The sequence below is a fragment of the Lethenteron reissneri genome, chromosome 37, assembly GCF_015708825.2.
Source record: "Lethenteron reissneri isolate LAM-NWPU_2019-01 chromosome 37, ASM1570882v1, whole genome shotgun sequence".
NCBI classification, from domain to species: Eukaryota; Metazoa; Chordata; class Hyperoartia; order Petromyzontiformes; family Petromyzontidae; genus Lethenteron; species Lethenteron reissneri.
In genome coordinates, this window is record NC_083815.1 from 8,197,769 (window position 1) to 8,215,809 (window position 18,041).

Genomic DNA, 18,041 nt, shown 5'->3' on the forward strand with positions numbered 1-18,041 from the left:
TTTTTATAATCGACAGGTAACGTTTATGTACTCGAGCACGAATGAGCTTCACCTCCTGATGATGCTCCCTCCATGTGGAGTAAAACGTTGGACATCACGAAAAACAAAAAATTTACCCGTAAAAACAAAGTTTTCACTATAAATCCTTAATATGCGTGTTCAATGGGCCACAACCCAGCCCACATTGGTCTTTGAAACAGGCGGCTAGAGTCCTCTCGTCCTCTGGCTTGAGGTGGCTGCCACCTATGGGTCAGATGATTGCCTGCCAACATTAAGCAATTGGTAATTAAATATAAAAAAAAATTACCTAAAAAGTGTAAAATTTTGGAAAGAAATTGTCACGCACAACGAGTCTGTGTGCAAAATGTCAGCTCGATTTGATCACGGGAAGTGGGTTAAAAAACGACCGAAAGATTTGCACGGTCGTAAGCGCGCAAGCAAGCAAGCAAGTGAACTTAGTATAAAGGATTTAAAAAAACAAAGATCCCCTGTGTCGGCTTTACGAGACTGTTGGGGAAAATGCTGTTAGCGAGCAGCACATATGAAGGCTGGCATGGCACACGAAGTTGTGGTGTGGCCAGAACTTTTTTTCCACGAGTTGCAATGTTTACACACCACACCAAGTACTAATTTCAGGATAATTTGACCCAGGGGAAACCCAGGACCAGTTCAAATGTTCTCCACTATTTGTGGTCGTGTATGGGAATCAAACTCGGATGGCCGGGTTTGTACCGCAGAGTGCTAACCGCTGCACCACTGCTCCCCAAGCCGAACGGCATGCAGTACAACCCCGAAACGACTTGTGAAATTAAACGAGCTCACGACACAATGCTGAAAATAATTGGAATACACATGTGGCAAAAAAAAAGGGCAAATTAAAATACCCCATTATTATTATTTGAAGAGATGGAGAGGAGAGTGGTAAACTTTGATGCATGCGCTCTGAATCCAAACAGGCGTGCAAAGACAGAGATATGAAAAAAGCAACTGATTGTGGCTTCTATAGCTTCCCACACAATTGGCTGGAGAGACAGTGGTCTTTGGATGCATAGGTCTGATTTTATCGAGCATGTGTGGATAGGGGAGATGGTGTTCAGTGATTAAATTCATAAGGAACAGTTTCTGGGCGGCGAGGATAGTTGGAGCATATGAAGTGAGCGAAGGTGATTTCTCTAACAAGGCTCTGATGACGGTATTTTTATTATGGAAGAATTATGTATGTGTACATTTGTTGTCATAAATGTACAAAAGGTAGCGTGGACATTTGCAAAGTTAATACAACATGTGTGATAAATGCCTCGTGATGCGATAAAGTGAGGAGCTTATCACGCACATTTATCGCATATTTATCTGAACGACAAAGGTGAGGCCTTATAAGGCAAGCGAGATGGGGGAGCCTGTGTAGATAATTGTTTATCTCCTCTCTGCGGAAGCTCTGTCCTGGGTTATGCTACTGCCGGGTAAAAAATAATCTATAAATGAATATATTAAAGGATAGCGGAGCGCAGAATCTTGGGGTCATGATGCAGCTTTAATGGAGATATTACTATTGTCCATGTTCCTCAAGTGGGCTGTGTGCATTCCCAGAACAGCATTGGATTTTATTTTTTTTGAAAACCGTAAAATTGTTAAATGGCATTGAGATCAATGTAAATAAAACAAAAACACACGTTTAAATATCAAAAAATGGTTGCTGATATATTTCAAGCATTTCCGCATGTACAGCCCGTTTGCCAATCCGCAGCTGGAGAAGGGCCCACCCACAATGTGCGGTCTATTTGACCATACTTCCCCACACTTAGTGGGTGGTGAAAGTGGGGGGAGCAGAGGACAACAACGGAGTTTGTTGCACTGCCCGCTGCTACCAGCAACCATGCCCACTGCACCTGTTTTTATGCATGGGGGTTGCTCATCCTTTCCAAGTTAGCAACTGCTTAGCTTCGTAGGTCTGATTGAGATCAGGTGAATTCCGGGTTGTTTTGGTCAATGGGCTGGTATTTTAAAAAGGGGTTTAAGGAAATCTGGCCATGCGTACAAAAATACGTGTGACTGTAGTAATAATAGCCGGAGTGATTGACATACAGAAAGAAAATTGTGTACATTTTCAAATGTATACTGAGTGGTTACTCATCTCCAATGGCAAATTATACATTCCTGAGATTGGAAAAAATCTCTCCAACCACTAATAATAATAATGTCTTGTAATACTGCACTGGCAAAATCAAAAACAATACAACGCTCAACACATTTGTCCGAAGACGATGGTAGATGTGTATTATAGGTGACATTTGAGAAAATGGCCCTTCTTCATAGCAGGGAGTTAGATAGGCCAGAGGGATTGGGTGAATAATAGTTGGAAACTGCACTATACGCTATGGGACCCTGAACGAAATGTAATATTACTCATGTTTATAAGGTGAACAAAAATAGTTGCTGTTCACTTCCTACAAAAGTGGTACTCAATTTTAATGACTCCAAAGGGAGGATGAGTTGAGCAGCAGCATTTTGACTGTGAGTCGATCATTTTGCTGACAGTGCTCTCTAATTAGGTAATAATTATCAGTTAAATTACATGAAAAAAAGAACATACCACCATATTTTTGGATAGCATACTTAATGCTCAGAATTTAAAATTGTAGGTTTGATAATTGCAGGTATACAGAAATAAACGCAGGCAATGATACCAAGACAGGGATTATTTCGCTGAGCAGGAGATAGAGAATGGCTGCTGATTTTGATTATGCATTAGATATATATCTGAAAGTAAACTGGCCAGGTGGTGCAGTGGTAAAGCGTGGAACTCGCAATCATAAGGTCAGAAGTTCAAATCCCGGTTTAAGTGCTTACTCAGCCCTCCATCCCTCAGGGGTCAATCATATGAATTGACTCACTCCTGCCTTGAGGCAGCATTTTCATTGCTGCCTCAAGGCTGTAAGGAGGGGATGAGCTTTGTCCCTTGCTGAAATGAGAAGGAAACCACTTTTATTTTTGCGTTTTTAGTTCATTGTTAACAAGCTATCCCTTCCCGATGGCCCCTAGCACTGCCCTGTAACTGCCACCTATATACTGAGTACACCACAGTGGTGTGTCCGACAGCCCAGTAATTAATTCCGATGTGGCAGTAATTCGTATTTACTGAAACATTGATGCACATTGATTGTTAATTCCCTATGGTTATAATGGTGACTAACTCATATTGACTTTTTTTTTCATTCATCCACGTTCTCAGAGTGGAGGAAATTAGCCATGGGGAAAATGATCCCTTTACCAATCATCATTATTGGCAGCCATGTTCAATCGACTGCTGGATGAAGGCCTCCCTCAATCTCCTGCAATCTCTCGCCGTTCCACGATAACGCTCCATGAATAACTCCATTAATTCACCGAGCACCTGTACATGAGCTGATTTTCCTTCAGTGGACATCCTGGGACTTGTTACATTCCTCTTTCGCTCCGTCACTATTCTTGGTCACCGGTCATCACTCCACGTATCCTGCTGCCCAAAGCCGCTAACTTTCGTTCATAGTTTGCATTTTGTCACTGGTCTGCGTACATTCTCTGAATCCCATGTGTTCCTCGTTCTGTCTCGCAACGTAATCCCACTTGCCGACGTGCACTACGAAATGCCACTATCTCGTGTGTGTGCGCATGCCTCATTATGTAAAATAGTCGACGTGTGTTTACGTGCTTAAGTTTTAATAGTGTGAATACATTTCAACACCAAATCCCAGACCGAATAATGTACTTAGCTGTTGTCTATTAAAATACAGTTTGATCATTCTAGCAGAATAATTATGAGCAACTGTTGGCATCACAATTTTCCCCAGGGTTTCAGGTGAAAATGCTCTAATATTCCATGGCCACTGGATTTAAAACTGCCAAAATGAAATTGTAATTGCAAAACCATCTAAGGAGTAATTATATTTCATTCCCAAATGCAAGGGAGTGAAGGTGAGAAGGCTAATGGAAATCAAGTCGAGCACATTCAGAGCGTGTGTAAATTACATACGGTCTAAAGTATATCTGCAGAAGCTACTGTGATTATTATTTCTTGTGTTTATCGCAATGAATGCATGATTCGAGTGTTGATCTGATATATATATAAATCAGCTGTGCTTCATAAGCTTGTTCGTGAGCTGCACTCGGTTGTGTTGGTGTAAATCTGCAATCATAACTCATGAAAGTGTGACCACAACGATATGAGTGTTATCATTGTTGTTGTGTTTATTTGTATAATCTACAGACGTGTGTGAATTTGACCGTTGAAGTCCACATCTGAAAGTGGGAAATGCAGCATTATACACTACACTTGTAAAGTCGATGTGCAAAGCACGGATGTATCTTCGATATAAATGAAGACCTTAATCTGTATATACATCTCAAAAACCTCTAGGGTAATTTCCGACAAGGTAGAGCATTAAACAGCAAATAAGATTAACGCCAGAACCATTGTTGTATCTTTGATTATTTTTGAGAAATTTCGGATTCAAGCGGTTTTGAACGAAAAAAAATCTGCATTTTATGATCTTCAAATCTGAATAATTCGTAAAACGGTAAAATATGGAGCTTCCCATCACATCGCATTACGTTAATTCATTTTTGTTCTTTGCTAATAAAAAAAGAACGGAATCTCTAATTTGAGCGGTTTCTGATGGGTACATCTTTAAATATAACAAGTTGAATTAAGTCGTCAACACTTTTCTTTTTCAGCAGAAAAGAACACATATGTGGAGTAGTTGTTAGCGTCTGATCGTAGATAACAATCTTAAAAATCGTATCAGGTTAATTACTATATCTATTGAAGACTTTAGCCTGACGAAGAGAGGCTTAGTAGTTAATAATGGCTTTGTTCTGGTTTGCTTGGGTATGAATCAGTTGGTAGTGCAATCGGCCTCCAACCAGAAATGTTTGACTTAAAATGCTGGCCTTAGTTTGATTTGTGCAGTTCTACGTTCTCCGGCATTGAAAAAAAATCAATCAGTTTCACCAAATGAAATCACCGTGGTAGGATGTTCTATGTAATTTCCATCACCGATTCAGCATCTTCAATCGCGAAGAAAGAAAAGGATCACATCTCCCATGATCTTAAGATATTTAAATAGTTTAAGTATTGTGGTCAGAAATGTAATATATTCCAGCTCTTGCATCTTATTTTAATTTGGGATTACAGAACACCAATTACAAGTGTACAACCATTTAAATAATCAATCGTTTACATTTCTAGTTTTATTCTTGCAAAACACGTAATTTGCGACCCTTGTGTGAAGCTGACCAAAGTGAAAATAAAAACTACAGAGACACCATTGGAACCTCATTTGCCAGTAAAAAATATGATAATTGTTTTTTTACCCTTCTATCTGGCAACAAAACTGACACCTTTTTTACAAGGAGTCATGTTTGCATAGACCACAATACCTGCAGTCGTAATGCAAACAAAAAACACAACTCTGACAATGTATGCACTGTCCTTGAAGTTGATTGGTCCACACCTTGTTAAAAAGGTGTCAGTTTTGTTGCCAGATAGAAGGGTAAAAAACCAATTATCATATTTTTTTACTGGCAAATGAGGTTCCAATGGTGTAAATGCTTACCCCGAGCTCTCATACTCTTATGGTGCATTGTCTTTGAGTTGTGCGCTCTAAGGAAAGCTGTCTCGGGTGTGGACCAATCAACTTCAAGGACAGTGCATACATTATCAGAGTTATGTTTTTTTGCATTACGACTGCAGGTATTGTGGTCTATGCAAACATGACTCCTTGTAAAAAAAGGTGTCAGTTTTGTTGCCAGATAGAAGGGTAAAAAACCAATTATCATATTTTTTACTGGCAAATGAGGTTCCAATGGTACGGAGTCAGGGGCAACTTCGCCCCTCACTCTCTCCCACGGTGTGAGTGCATTAACATTCTAACGTTGGGACCATGGCACATTCTCCCCAGGTCATTTCAGTTGGAAACCGTGCAGGATTAATTGACGACTCCTTCAACCTTGCCAGGTCAGTAATGTCCACTACTCGCACACGCTTCCCATCCGAGGTAATAGAAAAGAAAGTTTAACTAACCAAAGTCGAAATGTCACACCTCCTCTGCTTGAGATAGATGCACTGATCTCACACACTCACCCACACTTACGCAAATTCCCTCTGTATTCCCCCCCCCCCCTGCACTGCCAGGACAGATTGAGAGTCATGATTGTACTTGTCGATGATTGCTAACTCTCATGCAAGAGAATTACTTTAAATATATGTCAAGCTCGCATTCAAAAACTGTACTCGGTGCACACAGCCACTGCTGATGCTATTCGTGCCATGCACAACCACATAATGTATTTCCCAAGCTTCAGTGACCTTGCACTGGGTATTATGCACTTATGGATTTACCCTCTGGCCATTCGATGAATTGATATGACTTGGACTCACAAATCGATTCAAGAATCCTTTGTGGGGTTTTTTTTGCCGTGTGATGTACCTTCTCTATTGTCTGCCTCACGCATTCAGGTTTGTTTGTTTCATCTTGTGTTCCTCCAGCATGAAATCGCATTTGCATAATATGCAGATACATTGTATATATTTATGTTTTCGACGCCCGTTTGGAATGCATTTATTGCGAGCATAAGAATTGATTTCAATTGCCGAATCAGTTAATAATTACGCAGCTACTCGGTACTCAAATCTAATTTCGTTGCCCCCCTTAGAGACAACCGCTGATTTGCCGATGTGCACACCTAGGAATTGAACTCCAGCGATATCGGGCGATGTGCAGTGATTGCTTCGCTCGCTCCCCTCAGACACGTGTGCAGTCTAAAGCAAAGGACTTCTTCTTTTTCCGTATTAATTGTCCTAATTATAGCCAGCAGGGTGCACGAGCAGGGGGTGGGAGCAAGGTGGGGTGGGGGGGGGGAAGAGACAGCACGGGTTCTTCCAAAGCCACCTTCGTATCAGCAGTGGCAATGCTGGAGAAAAACTAGCCACGGCACCCCGGTGTTCATTGGAGCCTGCATTATTGCCTGGGAACCTGCAATCACACTTAATCACACTTACAAACAATAGCTATTTCCTCGGAACAACGAAAACTCTGAAATTCATGACCCCTCGAGTGAACAGGAATGTCCTGCGGCCGCTCCTCCGGCTGCTCCGGATATCTTATTTGGAAGAGCGTGCAACCCTGTGGGAACTCAATCTCTGAAAATTATACTCTGTGAAATTTAGGGAGGGCTATGTCCGTTTTTTCACGAAAAAAGAATCACTGGTCAATATCGCCTCGACGCTTGCCGATCGGGATAATGCCTGCTTTTTGAACAAAAGCATTGTAATTTGCTGCAAATAGACAATCTGTAAACGTTGCCAACATTTTCGCCCTAAATGCTAGGTTAAGTTGCACGACATGCAGGTTTTTTTTAACGTATTTTTTTTTTGGAAGAAGGTTCTTTGTTCACGATCCTTACAATGGTGTCATTACACATTGCGTTATCGGCCTTGAGAGATTGCGAGGTGTATTGTAGAGCCCTTCACGAGCAACGTGTGCGTGTCACGAGATTTTACTATTTTAGTGCAAATGTCGCGATCCAATCATCTCCGACCAATAAATGGCCCACACACCCAGTGTAGTATTTAACTCAGCCCCCAGCGAATCACATATGTGATGTTTTAGTGTATTATTTTTTAATGTATTTAATCTGTTAAAAAAATTTGCTTTCAGATAATATAGTGGTTTGTATTCCTACCAACGAGGCATCAAAGCCACAATCCAATCATGCTGTGGTTTGGTGTCAGAAGATGCATCAGTTCCCGCAAAGTTTAGATTCAATACCTACAATTTAATTCACTCCATTCACGGCCCAATTTTGTCAAATCTGGAAAATGTGGCTACCGGCAATTACTAAATTATGGAATATTCATCAATACAACCCCTCCGTACTGTACCGGCTGGGATAATGAGCCCCTCTGCTGAGCTTGGATGATACCACTTTGACCAAAGGCAATACGTGGCATGCATGGGATGAGATGGGCCACATCACAGCACGGTGGCATACACTTATCTTTTTAAAATCCTTTATATTAAGTTCACTTGCTTGCTTGCTTGCGCGCTTACGACCGTGCAAATCTTTCGGTCGTTTTTTTAACCCACTTCCCGTGATCCAATCGAGCTGACATTTTGCACACAGACTCGTTGTGCGTGACAATTTATTTTCGTGAAAAATGTTTTTCCAAAATGTTCCACTTTTTAGGAAAAAAAAAAATCATATTTAATTTAAAATACCAATGTGATAAAAATGAAACTCTTACTCAAGAAAAACAGAAATGAATAATAAAATAAAACCGATGCCACGCATATAAAGGATTTATAGTGAAAAACTTTGTTTTTACGGGTTAATTTTTTTTGCATGCATTTGTGTGCAGGGCAGGATACCTTCCCCAGGAGTTGGCGCTGCGCCTGAGTCGTTATCTGAGGCGGGAGTGGGAGGTTCTGCCCTGGCAGGCTGCCCGCAATGTCCTGCAGTACCTCGACAAAATTCTGGACCGCACACCAGGACATTTGCTGCTTTCCGTACGTGTTTTTTTGCGGTTGCACGGGAAGGGGGGAATGGCGGGGTGTTTGTGTGACGTTGGAGAAGTCAGTACAACAATGTCAGTTGCAGCCACGCGGCGGGGGGGACCTTGGTGTTGGTTAAACGTGACCAGTTGATGAGTTTGACCCGGGGACCGCAAAGTAAAATGGCTTTTGCGCATTTGTCCTCGCCGCTGGCCATTCGTGGCCACCATATTGTTGCACTGGCCGTACGTGATGGTTATTCAATCACTGAATGGATTGTTTGATGAGGTATTTGTGCCTTGATAAGTAAAGAAAGAAAAATGGTACTATTTAGGCGATGGTGAAGTGTTTGCAAACGTGCACTTGCACATCGCTTTGGATAGAGGGAAAACTGCATTCTGACACGCTGTGTCTTAATTTCTCTCCCACACAGGTGTACTGCATTATAACATTGTCCAACTAAAATATGTTTTTTTTAGGTAAACAAATTATTATAATTAGTATATAGAATTTGTAAAAAAAAACTTTGGGTTTGTCGAACATAGTAGCCCAGTGAAACACAGTGACTAAGAAATTTTAAGCGTTACCATTCAGTATTAACATAACCTCTGCCCTTTGCAGTATGAAATAATACAAATTCCCAGGCCACATTGAATAACTGTGGACACCATCAAAGTAATTGGAACCAGAAGTTGAAACACAATTAGTGCACTTGTTTACTAAAGGTTACACTGAGAGGAGATGCCTCCAACATAGGGATGATGTTGCAATCATTCTTCTTTAAAAAATGGGGACAAAACTGATTTGAATACTGACAGGCTAGTCCTATCACATGTTTATAAGTTGTTCACAAAGATCGTATGGATTTGCTGGTGATAGTTTAACAAGCAGTGGAAATGAATTATGAAAGAAAATGATTGGAGAATTTCACAAAGAAGGTTGCAAAGATTGACTTAGTATAAATGTTGGTAAATCAAATTACCATTTAATTTGAACACTCAACAGAATATCCACCTCGGGCAGTTGTTGAAGGTGGATTGAAACAGAACGATGAAATCAAGAGAGCGAGTGAGCAGAATGGAATACCTATGGTAGAGGTATACATAACGCCGGAAGTTAGTGTGCATCGATGAGGAAAGTGTATCGATGTGTCCCAAGAAGGAGGTTTTCAATCAGTGCACACTGCCAGAAAGGAAACATGAGTCAGTCACGTGCACCCCGACAAACAAAATGGAACGGATACAGCAAAGTAAATGAAGTGCAAAGCAAAACAATCACATTTGAAAATTATAAGGAGAGAAATAATCAATTTGAGAACAACACAAATCAAAGGTACCATATTGACAATTAAGAAAAGTAAATGGGTGTGGGGAGCATGGTAATGATTAGGCATGGAATCTAGAGTTTAATGTGTTTTCAACTTTGAAAAAAAAATTATATAGTTATACAATATGTATAGCTCAATGGGCTTTACTCGAGAAATAATAATAATATTTTACATTTGTAAGGCACAATTCATCCAGGGATCTCAGTGTGCCATTCGGGGAAGTTAGGAAATGTAAAAACTTCAAAGTCCAGAGAGCACTGGTCACAGATGGCAAATGGAGGCCAGCAGCAAGAGGTGTGTCTTTACAGAATACCTAAGCGTGGCAAGTGACCTTGCATGTGTGGCCACTCGTATTCATCAAGATGTGAAACGTGAACATTCACATCTACATGGATTGATTGGTGAATTTGTAAAAAAAAAAAAATTTGTTTCAAATTCTAAATTATATTCGCTTAGTCCAAAAAAAAACCGTAATTCCCTTCCTTACTTTAAAGGAATTTGTCCTGCAGCAAGTCACACCGGTCTACCGCACCGTGGGCTGGCCAGGGGAACGACACGGAGGATGATTCACCCTACCACATGCAGTAAGTGCACGTTTTACAAACATTTCCTGTCCAGAGGCTCCGTCATTATGATATTCGGAGCAATAATTACATTTCCATTCTTTCTCTGAGTACATATATTCAAATGTTTGTTTACATGATGTTGTTGTACGTGTACGCTGGTTGTTTGTGCATACTAATGGGGAGCGGCAGTTTAGTGGTTAGTGCAATGGGCTAGGTACCAGTTCCCGCTTACGATCAAATATTTGAACCAGTCCTGGGCCTCCCCCTAGGTCGACTCAGCCTCGAATGAGTACCTGGTGTGGTGTGTAAACATCGCCACTCGGGAGACAAAGGCGGCCGGGCGTGGTGCTGGCCACCCACCCCCTCGTGTGTATTGACGGCCTTCAGAGATACTCGCAAACAGCACAGTCTGATAAAGGCTACGTGAGCAATCTTTGTCCTAACCAGTGTAAACATTAAAGAGAGAAGGATAACATCTGCATGAATACGTAATCATCCTTAACTGAAGTTTAAAGAACATGACTTCAAATACGACGACATTGACACATCCTCACGGTTCATTGTCTATCTAAATGGCCAAACAATTATGTGAATTAGCTGTTGTCATCACATCTATCCTGACAAATCTGACTGTCGCCTGATGAAGCTTGTTGTAATTACTTATGAAACGTCATACTCAGATTGTAAATGTTGTGGCTTGGCTCTCCAACACCCATCCGGCGTGCTGTACTAGTGACGAATTGGCACGTTCTGTTTAAGTGACAACCCTTACTAATTGGCTGTGTCGGGCAGTGGCGGGTTTAATGACACATTTATTCATTTACGCGATCTAACCCAGAAAACCTGTATTATGGATGGTATTGGTTGCCGAGGCCCTACGTGTTAAACTAGCTAAAATGATTTAGCTGGCATTAAGAATCACCACATTTGAACTTTTGAAACGTACATGTTCGGCAAATGCCCCTTAACAGCGTGCGGTTAAATTAAGCGCTTCATTTTGTTTTTGCAGGGACATTATAATCTATAGCAGGTGGTGATTTGTGTACAGAATTCTCTCGCTCAAGGAAACGTCGTGATCTACGTCGACCTGCCAGAGAGCTGGGCGGGTTTGGTTTGAAGTTATTTCCAGATGACAGAATAATAGATTCCCAGAGCTCATCTTGGCACGTGGTATCACAACATCAAAACGTAGCAGCGTGCATGAAAAAAAAACACTTTTGAGAACGAGGGCAAAGTCATTTTGGCTCGTCTATTTATGCATCTGCCTTTTTCACTGCATGCTTTTGTATACTGCTAAAAAAACAAACGTGCCATTTACTCTCGTCGTGTGTATCAGACACATTCCCTTAGCGCCTCATTTGTTATGAGGCAGTGTGTAAATGCATTTGCAATGATCTGATGGATTACACCACAACGTATCTGCCTGCCGGACTATTTCTAAGATCTGCCATTCACGACTAACTCCCCGCTGCAATGTTGTTTGAAAGGATGACCTCTGGGCCTGCCTGTTGCATTGATTTTTTTTTCAGTGTTAAAGCAGATCAATGCTGTGAAATCAGACATTGTCTGCATTGTAGATGCACATCGGCGACCCGCTGCCTCAGATTGCAGGATTCAGCTTTTTTCACCTCCCGTGGTCATAATTGGCCAACTTCGTTGTTGCGTTCACCACGTTTATTCAAAATGTAAAGCTACATTTGAAACGTGACGAACATTGGACCAACAAAGATTGCGCTCTGAACAATCCTGCATCGATGTCCGCTGTGAAAAAGTGAAGAAATGCATTGAATGTAGATGCTTTACGACTTATTGGGCATTTACGTGATTACCGATGAATGCAGTTTTCAAAGTGTGTGCATTCCTTGTGTATGTAATAGCATGTGCCCTGGAACTTCATGTTCTCTATTTCGGACTCATAATTTTATTAGTTTTTTTCACTACCACTTTTGCATGTTGCACACATTCCCATTGAGCATAAATGCTCAGCTGTAACAATTATCCAAACTGACTCGAACTGAATTAGCCCGTGTTTTGACAGTGAATACTTTGAGCAGCTCACATGGTAGTATTTTGCAAAACCTTTCAACTATGAAAACTAGTTCGAAGTCTAATCATTCTGCAGTTTTACACTGCGTAACAGACCTCATTTTGAAGGCTCTACAGTAATCTCAGCAGTTTTTCATGAAGACGTTTCTTCTCCGAGTTCTAGTGTCAAATAAATATTTCATTAAACTTCAATAGTTTTTGTTGGTATTTATCTATATGTGTAAACCTTTCTCTGCTTCGTCAATTTTATTAAATTCCACATCAGCTACCGCGCTATTGAAAGTAATCTTTTGGCATAACTCCTCCTGTGACCCGTTACAAACCTCACCGTAATTCGGAATGTGGTGTGTGAGTGTTCGCAGAATTTATTTCTGGAAAGGATCTAAATTAGCACCCCTTTGCAAATATTTTCTTCCGCAACTCTCAAGATTACCATCATCCTGTTCATCATCATCCACGACTGGATGAAGGCCTCCCCAAGCCCTCACCCCGTCTCGGAGTCTCGCGATGAAGCGATCCATCTCGCTGCCGCATATTCGTCAGCACCTCGCTGATTTCGTCAAGGAGCATGAACCACCATCACGCGAACTCCGGTCATCCTCACAGCAACAGCTTCTTGGCTCGCCATTGAACAAAGAACGGGCACTTTTAGATGCGCTCCCGCGACCGTCTGGAACGCTCTCCCCTCCGATATTAGGAAGCCACTGGAGCTATGCACTACTACATCTAGATTGAAACTAATTTCTTTAGAACTGCTTCTGCTATTTTAATTAACGGTCAATGTGATGTTCTCAATACCACAATCGCGGACCTTACCTTTTTCAAATGTTTACACGGAAATCAATTAACTCAGCAATCGAAGAGCATCCGAAAGGGAAGAAGAGAAAATTCCGAGGCCATTTAACCGCGAGAATTAGTCAGGTGTTATAAAATGTTTATTTACCGTCGATCACAGGTTTACTATCTCTGAGGTTCTGGATAAATTGATGGAGTCGACCAGGGTGTTGCAAACCAACGCTTAAATGAATTATTCGCAAATGATAAAACCGACAATATTTCTATATACCAGTGACTCGTTTGGTAAGTCGATGCTTTTATTTCTTCTAATCTTGGGCTGTGTTTACGGTGCAATAGATGAAGTAATCACAAAGCATTTCACCTCTCATTTTCTCACCACAACCATCTGCCCGCTGTTGCGAAGTCACGCAAGAGTGTGTTGTGATGCTACGTGTACTGTGAACTAAAAACACATTTGCGCACATCATTGAGTTGCAAAGGCTAGCAACTTTCTTATGATGCACAAAACAACAACAATAATTAGGGACAGAGAGAGCACTATAGAGAGAGCGGGGGAGAGGTCATGTTAAACAGCTGGAGGGGGTCTTCGGCCGGGACTTAGAAGTCTCCATCGACTGTGAGTCTCTGACCTCCAAGGGGCAGGTAACCCCGGAGCCCCTGGGCGCTGTGTGAGCAGGGGTCAGTGCCTGAAGCGCGGTCACCACGCTGAATGTGGCACGATCGGTGGAGCTCAGAGATCTCAGTGGAGCGTGTGGCTGGGTGGTGGAGTGTGTGGCTGGGTAGTGGAGTGTGTGGCTGGGTAGTGGAGTGTGTGGCTGGGTAGTGGAGCGTGTGGCTGGGTAGTGGAGCGTGTGGCTGGGTAGTGGAGTGTGTGGCTGGGTAGTGGAGTGTGCGCCTGGGTAGTAGAGTGTGTGGCTGGGTAGTGGAGTGTGTGGGTAGTGGAGTGTGTGGCTGGGTGGTGGAGTGTGTAGCTGGGTAGTGGAGTGTGAGACTGGGTAGTGGAGTTTGTGGCTGGGTAGTGGAGTGTGTGGCTGGGTAGTGGAGCGTGTGGCTGGGTAGTGGAGTGTGTGGCTGGGTAGTGGAGTGTGCGCCTGGGTAGTAGAGTGTGTGGCTGGGTAGTGGAGTGTGTGGGTAGTGGAGTGTGTGGCTGGGTAGTGGAGTGTGTGGCTGGGTAGTGGAGTGTGTGGCTGGGTGGTGGAGTGTGTGGCTGGGTGGTGGAGTGTGTGGCTGGGTGGTGGAGTGTGTGGCTGGGTAGTGGAGTGTGTGGCTGGGTAGCGGAGTATGTGGCTGGGTAGTGGAGTGAGTGGCTGGGTAGTGGAGTGTGTGGCTGGGTAGTGGAGTGTGTGGCTGGGTAGTGGAGTGTGTGGCTGGGTGGTGGAGTGTGTGGCTGGGTAGTGGAGTGTGAGGCTGGGTAGTGGAGTGTGTGGCTGGGTAGTGGAGTGTGTGGCTGGGTAGTGGAGTGTGTGGCTGGGTAGTGGAGTGTGTGGCTGGGTGGTGGAGTGTGTGGCTGGGTAGTGGAGTGTGTGGCTGGGTAGCGGAGTATGTGGCTGGGTAGTGGAGCGTGTGGCTGGGTAGTGGAGTGTGTGGGTAGTGGAGTGTGTGGCTGGGTAGTCGAGTGTGTGGCTGGGTAGTGGAGTGTGTGGCTGGGTAGTGGAGTGTGTGGCTGGGTAGTGGAGTGTGTGGGTAGTGGAGTGTGTGGCTGGGTAGTGGAGTGTGTGGCTGGGTGGTGGAGTGTGTGGCTGGGTAGTGGAGTGTGGGTAGTGGAGTGTGTGGATATTGGAGTGAGTGGCTGGGTAGTGGAGTGTGTGGCTGGGTAGTGGAGTGTGTGGGTAGTGGAGTGTGTGGCTGGGTAGTGGAGTGTGTGGCTGGGTAGTGGAGTGTGTGGCTGGGTAGTGGAGTGTGTGGGTAGTGGAGTGAGTGGCTGGGTAGTGGAGTGTGTGGCTGGGTAGTGGAGTGTGTGGGTAGTGGAGTGTGTGGCTGGGTAGTGGAGTGTGTGGCTGGGTAGTGGAGTGTGTGGCTGGGTAGTGGAGTGTGTGGGTAGTGGAGTGAGTGGCTGGGTAGTGGAGTGTGTGGCTGGGTAGTGGAGTGTGTGGGTAGTGGAGTGAGTGGCTGGGTAGTGGAGTGTGTGGCTGGGTAGTGGAGTGTGTGGCTGGGTAGTGAAGTGTGTGGGTAGTGGAGTGAATGGCTGGGTAGTGGAGTGTGAGGCTGGGTAGTGGAGTGTGTGGCTGGGTAGTGGAGTGTGTGGGTAGTGGAGTGTGTGACTGGGTTGTGGAGTGTGTGGGTAGTGGAGTGTGTGGGTAGTGGAGTGTGTGGCTGGGTAGTGGAGTGTGTGGGTAGTGGAGTGAGTGGCTGAGTGGTGGAGTGTGTGGGTAGTGGAGTGTATGGCTGGGTAGTGGAGTGTGAGGCTGGGTAGTGGAGTGTGTGGCTGGGTAGTGGAGTGTGTGGGTAGTGGAGTGTGTGGCTGGGTAGTGGAGTGTGTTGGTAGTGGAGTGTGTGGGTAGTGGAGTGTGTGGCTGGGTAGTGGAGTGTGTGGGTAGTTGAGTGGCTGGGTAGTGGAGTGTGTGGCTGGGTAGTGGAGTGTGTGGCTGGGTAGTGGAGTGTGTGGGTAGTGGAGTGTGTGGGTAGTGGAGTGTGTGGGTGGATAGTGGAGTGAGTGGCTGGGTAGTGGAGTGTGTGGCTGGGTAGTGGAGTGTGTGGCTGGGTAGTGGAGTGTGTGGCTGGGTAGTGGAGTGTGTGTCTGGGTAGTGGAGTGAGTGGCTGCGTAGTGGAGTGTGTGGCTGGGTAGTGGAGTGTGTGGCTGGGTAGTGGAGTGTGTGGCTGGGTAGTGGAGTGTGTGGCTGGGTAGTGGAGTGTGTGTCTGGGTAGTGGAGTGTGTGGCTGGGTAGTGGAGCGTGTGGCTGGGTAGTGGAGTGTGTGGCTGGGTAGTGGAGTGTGTGGCTGGGTAGTGGAGTGTGTGGGTAGTGGAGTGTGTGGCTGGGTAGTGGAGTGTGTGGGTAGTGGAGTGTGTGGCTGGGTAGTGGAGTGTGTGGCTGGGTAGTGGAGTGTGTGGCTGGGTAGTGGAGTATGTGGCTGGGTAGTGGAGTGTGTGGCTGGGTAGTGGAGTGTGTGGCTGGGTAGTGGAGCGTGTGGCTGGGTAGTGGAGTGTGTGGCTGGGTAGTGGAGTGTGTGGGTAGTGGAGTGGCTGGGTAGTGGAGTGTGTGGCTGGGTAGTGGAGCGTGTGGCTGGGTAGTGGAGTGAGTGGCTGGGTAGTGGAGTGTGTGGCTGGGTAGTGAAGTGTGTGGCTGGGTAGTGGAGTGTGTGGGTAGTGGAGTGGCTGGGTAGTGGAGTGTGTGGCTGGGTAGTGGAGCGTGTGGCTGGGTAGTGGAGTGTGTGGCTGGGTAGTGGAGTGTGTGGCTGGGTAGTGGAGCGTATGGCTGGGTAGTGGAGTGTGTGGCTGGGTAGTGGAGTGTGTGGGTAGTGGAGTGGCTGGGTAGTGGAGTGTGTGGGTTGTGGAGTGGCTGGGTAGTGGAGTGTGTGGCTGGGTAGTGGAGTGTGTGGGTAGTGGAGTGTGTGGCTGGGTAGTGGAGTGTGTGGGTAGTGGAGTGTGTGGCATGGCAGTGGAGTGTGTGGCTGGGCAGTGGAGTGTGTGGCTGGGTAGTGGAGTGTGTGGGGTAGTGGAGTGTGTGGCTGGGTAGTGGAGTGTGTGGGTAGTGGAGTGTGTGGCTGGGCAGTGGAGTGTGTGGCTGGGTAGTGGAGTGTGTGGGTAGTGGAGTGTGTGGCTGGGTAGTGGAGTGTGTGGGTAGTGGAGTGAGTGGCTGGGTGGTGGAGTGTGTGGGTAGTGGAGTGTGTGGCTGGGTAGTGGAGTGTGTGGCTGGGTAGTGGAGTGTGTGGCTGGGTAGTGGAGTGTGTGGGTAGTGGAGTGTGTGGCTGGGTAGTGGAGTGTGTTGGTAGTGGAGTGTGTTGGTAGTGGAGTGTGTGGCTGGGGTAGTGGAGTGTGTGGGTAGTTGAGTGGCTGGGTAGTGGAGTGTGTGGCTGGGTAGTGGAGTGTGTGGCTGGGTAGTGGAGTGTGTGGGTAGTGGAGTGTGTGGGTAGTGGAGTGTGTGGGTGGATAGTGGAGTGAGTGGCTGGGTAGTGGAGTGTGTGGCTGGGTAGTGGAGTGTGTGGCTGGGTAGTGGAGTGTGTGGCTGGGTAGTGGAGTGTGTGTCTGGGTAGTGGAGTGAGTGGCTGCGTAGTGGAGTGTGTGGCTGGGTAGTGGAGTGTGTGGCTGGGTAGTGGAGTGTGTGGCTGGGTAGTGGAGTGTGTGGCTGGGTAGTGGAGTGTGTTGTCTGGGTAGTGGAGTGTGTGGCTGGGTAGTGGAGCGTGTGGCTGGGTAGTGGAGTGTGTGGCTGGGTAGTGGAGTGTGTGGCTGGGTAGTGGAGTGTGTGGCTGGGTAGTGGAGTGTGTGGCTGGGTAGTGGAGTGTGTGGGTAGTGGAGTGTGTGGCTGGGTAGTGGAGTGTGTGGCTGGGTAGTGGAGTGTGTGGCTGGGTAGTGGAGTATGTGGCTGGGTAGTGGAGTGTGTGGCTGGGTAGTGGAGTGTGTGGCTGGGTAGTGGAGCGTGTGGCTGGGTAGTGGAGTGTGTGGCTGGGTAGTGGAGTGTGTGGGTAGTGGAGTGGCTGGGTAGTGGAGTGTGTGGCTGGGTAGTGGAGCGTGTGGCTGGGTAGTGGAGTGAGTGGCTGGGTAGTGGAGTGTGTGGCTGGATAGTGAAGTGTGTGGCTGGGTAGTGGAGTGTGTGGGTAGTGGAGTGGCTGGGTAGTGGA

At 45.5% G+C, this 18,041-nt stretch overlaps 1 protein-coding gene across 1 annotated transcript in view; it reads left to right on the top strand.

Moving 5' to 3' along the window:
* Window positions 1-18,041, top strand: part of TRHDE (thyrotropin releasing hormone degrading enzyme) — a 230,742-nt gene that overhangs the window by 177,140 nt on the left and 35,561 nt on the right. The window contains 4 exon segments of the mRNA XM_061566705.1: window positions 5,937-5,992; window positions 8,396-8,543; window positions 10,350-10,400; window positions 10,402-10,439. Of these exon segments, the coding sequence (XP_061422689.1) occupies window positions 5,937-5,992; window positions 8,396-8,543; window positions 10,350-10,400; window positions 10,402-10,439 (293 nt within the window).